The following is a 5879-nucleotide window of genomic DNA, read 5'->3' on the forward strand; positions in this document are numbered from 1 at the left end:
ACGTGCACGCCGGCACGTGGCATTTTGTGGAAGAGCCACACTCAAGGGGCCAAAGAGCCGCATGTGGCTCGCGAGCCGCGGGTTGCTGACCACTGGCATAGACACACTCTCCTGAGGGCTCCAAGGCACTTCACATTGAAAAAGACCACTTAGCAGTCACAGCTGCGGCCCGTGGCGGTGCCACCAGCAGAGGGCGCCCCAGCTGGCAGGAACAAGTGTAAACTAGTGTCTGGGGAATATATGAGAGAATGATCTATTAAGAAAAGAATGGCTGTGTGGGGCCTGTGGCGAGCCCATGGCCACAGAGCTGAGGAGTGTGCTTTTGCGGAGGACGCTGTGGTGTAGTAAAAGCAGCCCTGCGGTGAGGCAACATCCCTCCTGGTGAATCACCGCCTCCGGGCCCAGCGGGCCGGTCAGTACGGGAGGGGTGCTTTCTGCAGCTGCCTCACTGGGACCATGGTGAAGGCTGGACGAGGGGCTGCACATTAAGAGCTTAGGACAGCGCTGGCCAGCACTGCCTGGGCCCCAGCAAACCCGGGGGCTCTGGAAAAGCTTCCTGCCTCTTCAGGAATCAGTTTCTCATCTACAAAATGAAAGGCTTTGACTAGCCCAGTGGTCTCAACTTTTCTGAGTGGGAACAGCTTTGAGAAGCTGGTGAAAGCTTTGAACTAGTGAGTCCAGAAAAATGCACATATCCGCTCCCTCCCCTCCACGTCCCCCCGCCCCGCACACTATATGCAGACAATTTCCAGGGGCTCCCGGGTCCCCTGGAATCCTCCCTGGACTCAGGTTGAGTGCTCCTGGGCTTGTCTCTTCTAACATGCATATCCTAGCGCTCTGAGACTCTCAGGATTCTTGACACGATTCTTCATGGAAAAAGAAGTTTGCAGAAAAATAAAAGGCAGGCGACTTCCCCATCTGTGTGCCTCTCCCAAGGGGCAGAAATGAATACTTATCATTTCTCAAAGAAAACACTACACATCTTCTTTTCTTTCATCCCCCTCCTTTTTTGGGGGTGTGTGTGTGGGGGGGGCACTCTTTTTGCTATTAGCTTTGTTTGCTTTGTGTTTTACTTCCATCTGTGGTGCGGGTCCCAGTAATATGACTCCAGGTCAGGTCTACAGATGAAAGGCAGAAAAGGAAGTGAAAAGACAAAGGAAGAGAGAAGGAAGCATGGGTAATGTGTTCTTGCTGGTGCTGTGATGTGCGCACACCTGTGTGCTTATCTTGGGGTATTCTCTTATTCTCTAGATAAAATATCAGAGGCCCAGAGAGGTTAGAAGTCTTGGCTGAAGTCACACAGCTTTCAGAAGGGATTGTCCATTCGGCCAGTGGGAAATGAAGTCTATTGAGAGTCTATGTGCTGGGCTCTAGGAATGGGGTGGCAGACAAAACTGTTTAGGTTTCTGTCTCCATGGAGCTTTCACAGTCTGGTGGGGAGGCTGGTGGTAAACATTTCTGTAAATTCTTCCTCTCTTTCTCTCAGTGGTGATAGGCTCAGTGGAGGATGTGAACAGGGGCTGCGGTAGCAATTAAAGGAGGATGGACAGCCAGCAAGGGCTGTCTGAGGAGGGAGGAGGGGCATGTATAAAGAGGTAGCCTTTCAGAGATTCGGGAGGTGGGGCCAGGGCTCCAGGCAGACAGAAAGGCCCCTGAGGCAGGAAAGAATTTGGTTTATTTGAGGGACTCAGATTTGGCTGAAGATGCTGGGGCTCAGTGGCAGCAAAGGGCTGAGGAGGCGGGCAGAAGCCTGATCCCGGATCACCCGGAGCCTTCGTAGGCTGCCTCCAGAGCTCAGATGTTATTACACGCGGTGTGGGGTGATGGAAGCCTTTCCAGCTAATTAACTTCCGGCCTGAAAAGACCACTGGCTTTTTGGTGCAGCGTCCATAGCTGAGATGACTCAAAGGGAGTGGTACCATCCACCGGATGTTTCAAAAATTGGGCGGGAGGACTGTTTGGTTGAAAATCATTGGTGCTGAGCTCTGTTGGTGTGGTAGTTGCATGGTGGGCCCCAGGAATAGTAAACATCCGGGAGCGGAGTGAGATAACCCTTTGCAATAGGGAACTGTCCTGCATCCCACCTGACTTTTGAGTATTCCCTCTGACTATAAATGGAGGTGGGGAAACCTGTTGATAACTGACTGAGTCCAGCTCCTAAAAAATGTGTTACCCATGCACTCAAAGTATTTTTAGCACTTTTCCAGGGAAATAAAAGCAATGTTGTTACCAACACTTGTTTATCCACTCAATAAGTCACTTCGCTGGGGCTCAGGCTTTGGAGTCGCCAACCTCCACAGCGGATTTTTATAATTTCACATCTTGAAATGATACTATTATTGAGCCATTGCCTTTCATTCTCCCTTTATGTGATGTGTTGATTTAGATTGTTAGGTGGGTCGGTTTGTTAAGTCACCTAAGACTTTCACTTCAGGATAGTAAAGAGCATGGAGCACTTTGGCCTGAGGGGGTGTGGGTTGGAAGGTTGGAGGACCCTGCTTGGTAGTTGGTCTTCAGCAGCGGGAAGCTATGGTGACCAGGTTGAGGGCAGGGAAGCTGAGGCTGGGAGAGGTTGAAGCACTTGCTTGCTCAAGGTTGCACCGTCCATGCAGAGAGCACCCTGGGATCTAAATGGCCAAGCCAGTCCTTCAGCTCTTGGCAATGCTGCCTCGGGGGTCCTGGAGACACCCGCTCTCTGGAGCAACCTGTGTGCATCCGGCTGTGAGGGGAGCACTTACCCGCCCGAGTTCCTTGTCCTCCAAGGCCAGGACGCCGGTGCTCTCTGTGAACAGCTTCACCTTCACAGCAGGCAGCGCGTGGGTCGTGGAGAAGTCGCCCTGGGTGCCCCAGCTGTGGACAGAACGGGAGAGGTCAGTGTGGAGACCTCTGCCTGGACGATGCTAAACTCAGCTGCCTTCTTCCTGGGTCGGGGGAGTGCAGGGTTAACCGAGGCGGCGCTGGCTGTCACACCCTCTGCCCCCCCTCCCCGCCCCCCAAAGCTGCCACAGTGACAAAAAGTGTTAATTATCTTGTTAGGCAGATGCAAGACAGATGCTCAGAAAGTTGCCACGGGTTTTCACGGAGCACGGGGAGGAATCAGGAGGAGTTAGCATGAACTCAAGTGGTGAGAACTTTCCCTCATGCTCCTGCTATACCTACACGTATTCTCAGGTAACCACTAACGAATATTTCCTCGCATCCTCGGAGTCCCTGGTTCTTAGAAGCTGCAGTTGCAGATTTTGAGGTGGGGCTTCCTTGGTCTGAGCCAACACCTGACTTTAAAATGAGACTTCCGTAGTAGCGGGAAGTGGGGTGCTGAGGAGCCTCCCTTGTCTTGGCATTCAAAGACGAGTGGGATAGAGAGTGGGTGGAGCTCAGCCTGTCATGGACGATGGAAGGAGGGAAGTGGTAAAGTCCCTTCCTCACTCATGGTGTGTGGGCATCTGAGTCTCAGACCACCCCAGAGGAAAGCCTGGCTTACCGAGCACAGGGTAGAGTGCCAGGCGGGCTGACAGGAGCCCCTGAGGGGCCCCTCAAATGTGGCCTCTCCATTCACTCCCCTTATGGATACATTATAATTTATTTAATCATTGTTCTATTATTGAGACTGGGATGGACATTACTTTTTTATTTCAACTCTGATCATTATTCTTACTTGTTATTACAGGGCCATCTCCACCCACTCTTGTATCTGAAACTTGACCTTCTGCAAGTGTCACTGCATTGCACTGAGCCCCTGCTCCAATGCCCACAAGATGCCATCCAGACCCCTTGGTGTGGTCTCCCATTCACCCGCTGCAGTGCCATGGGCATCTGTCGGGGCCGCCTTGGGCTGTTCCCTTTTCTGGTGCCTCTTCCCACCACACCTCCTTTTGGTTCTCTCTTACGTCAGCTTGGATGCCCCTTTCCTGGAGAACATGGCCTATGGTCTCCTGGTGTAAATTGGGCTCCAGTGTGAAATGCTCTTAAACATATTATTTAATTTCCTGTCCTGGCAATCACTGGATTTTAACTGTTGATTGTATGATTGTTTACAGCTGAATCCCCTATGATTCTGTAAGTTCTGTAAGCACCGAGCCTGTGTTTTATTTATATTGCATGCCTAGTGCTTAGCACCTGGAATGCACTTAATGCATTTTGTCTAAATGATGCCAAATATATATTCTTTTATAAAACTAGGGATCAGGAAGAGATAAAACTTTATATAGAGACGTTTCTTCATTTTGCCCTCTATGGTGGCCAATTTCCATATTGTAAAATATTCATTAGCTATTCTTTTTAATTACTCTCTAATACTATACCTTACCGGTACATTATAATTTAATTATACATTATAATTTACTTAATCATTGTTCTATGATTGAGACTGGGATAGACATTTCTTTTTTATTTCATCTCTGATCATTTCCTTGGGATAGAGACCTAAGTGGGAGGTCATTTCTTTATGTGTCAATAAGCATGAATACTGTCAAGGCTTGGGACCCCTATTCCCAAAATGCTTTCCATAAAGGTGGGGACTGTCCTCCTACCACATGGGAATGAGAGTGCACATCACAGGGCATCTTGCCATCATTGGATGTCCCTTGTCACTTTTTTTTCCTGGCCTATTTTGTCATTATCATTTTCATGGGCATTTTTTGACTAACAGCAAGCTTGATTATTTTTTTCTGTTCGTTGGTTGCATTTTTTTTTTTTTTGGTAAGTGATAGAAATCTGACTTCTAATCTCACTGTTGCACTCAAATAAGTTCAGAGACCTGAGGGCTCTAGAGAGAGTTGGCAAGAGAGCACCAGAACAGTGGGGGAGGGGAGCCCATACCATGGGGGTCTGTGTGGGCAAGAACCATGAGGAAGCGTAACAGCCGCAATAGAGAAAGGAAGAGGACACAGACAAGGACACCAGCAGAACAAGAAGTTACAGGTTTCAAACCCAACAGCAGAATGTTCAGTGCATAAATAGAAAGTCTTAATTTTGATCGTCAGCAATTGTGGCAAGCCCCAAGATAGGGCAATCTCTGTCTGAGCAAAGGCGACTTGACAAGGCACAGCATTTTGAATCAGATATTCTTAGTTCAAATCCTGGTTAATCACTTACAAACTGTAGGACTTGAGGCCAATTAATTAATGTTCCTTTATCTCATGTGCTCAGCTATAAAATAACCTAATTTCACAGAGAAAAATAGTAGCAGGCTTGGAACAGGAGGAGAACACAACACATTTTGGCTTCCTTCCCTTCTCTGAATAAGGATATGTCAGAAGTATTCTCCTAAGGGTGACGATCACTCATGTTTTGTGTTATCTACTCAACACATATCTAGGAAGCTTCTTAACTAAGTCTGTCCCTTTGCTGGGCAAGCAAGACAGATACTGTCCTTCCTACTACACAAGGTAACTACTAAGACTGTGATTATCATCCCTATTTCACAACTAGAGGCCCGATGCATGAAGATTCGTGCAAGAATAGGCCTTCCATCCCCTGGCTGCCGGCATCCGGTCCGGAGCCTCCTTCTGCCTCTCGCCTTGTCGTGTCAATTTGCATATTCCCTCCTTATTGGCTGTGGATGCGCCATCTTTGTTCTGAAGTTATGGTCAATTTCCATATTCTGTCTTTATTACATAGGATTGAAAAAACAGGAGAAACTCAAGATCTTGGGTATCTTATGCCAGCGAATTGCAACCAAGGTGGCCTAGAACACAAATCTCTCAATTCCTAATTTACAGCTCTCACTTTGATTATTGTCATGATTATCAACAACAAGCACTATTAATGATTAGCAAATAGATGAAAACATGAGCATTAAATTATTATTTATGATTCATTGTGCTAATTATCTCTTTGGGCATTTATCATGGTTGGTTATAGGGATGAGAAAGATTCCT

At 48.0% G+C, this 5879-nt stretch overlaps 1 protein-coding gene across 1 annotated transcript in view; it reads right to left on the reverse strand.

The window, feature by feature from the left end:
- CADPS (Ca2+ dependent secretion activator) overlaps positions 1-5879 on the reverse strand; it is a 346095-nt gene that overhangs the window by 179743 nt on the left and 160473 nt on the right. Inside the window, exon 6 of the mRNA XM_006779138.2 lies at positions 2739-2850. Within this exon, the coding sequence (XP_006779201.1) occupies positions 2739-2850 (112 nt within the window). The remainder of the gene's footprint in view (positions 1-2738; positions 2851-5879) is intronic.

Source organism: Myotis davidii, unplaced genomic scaffold, assembly GCF_000327345.1.
Source record: "Myotis davidii unplaced genomic scaffold, ASM32734v1 scaffold189, whole genome shotgun sequence".
NCBI classification, from domain to species: domain Eukaryota; kingdom Metazoa; phylum Chordata; class Mammalia; order Chiroptera; family Vespertilionidae; genus Myotis; species Myotis davidii.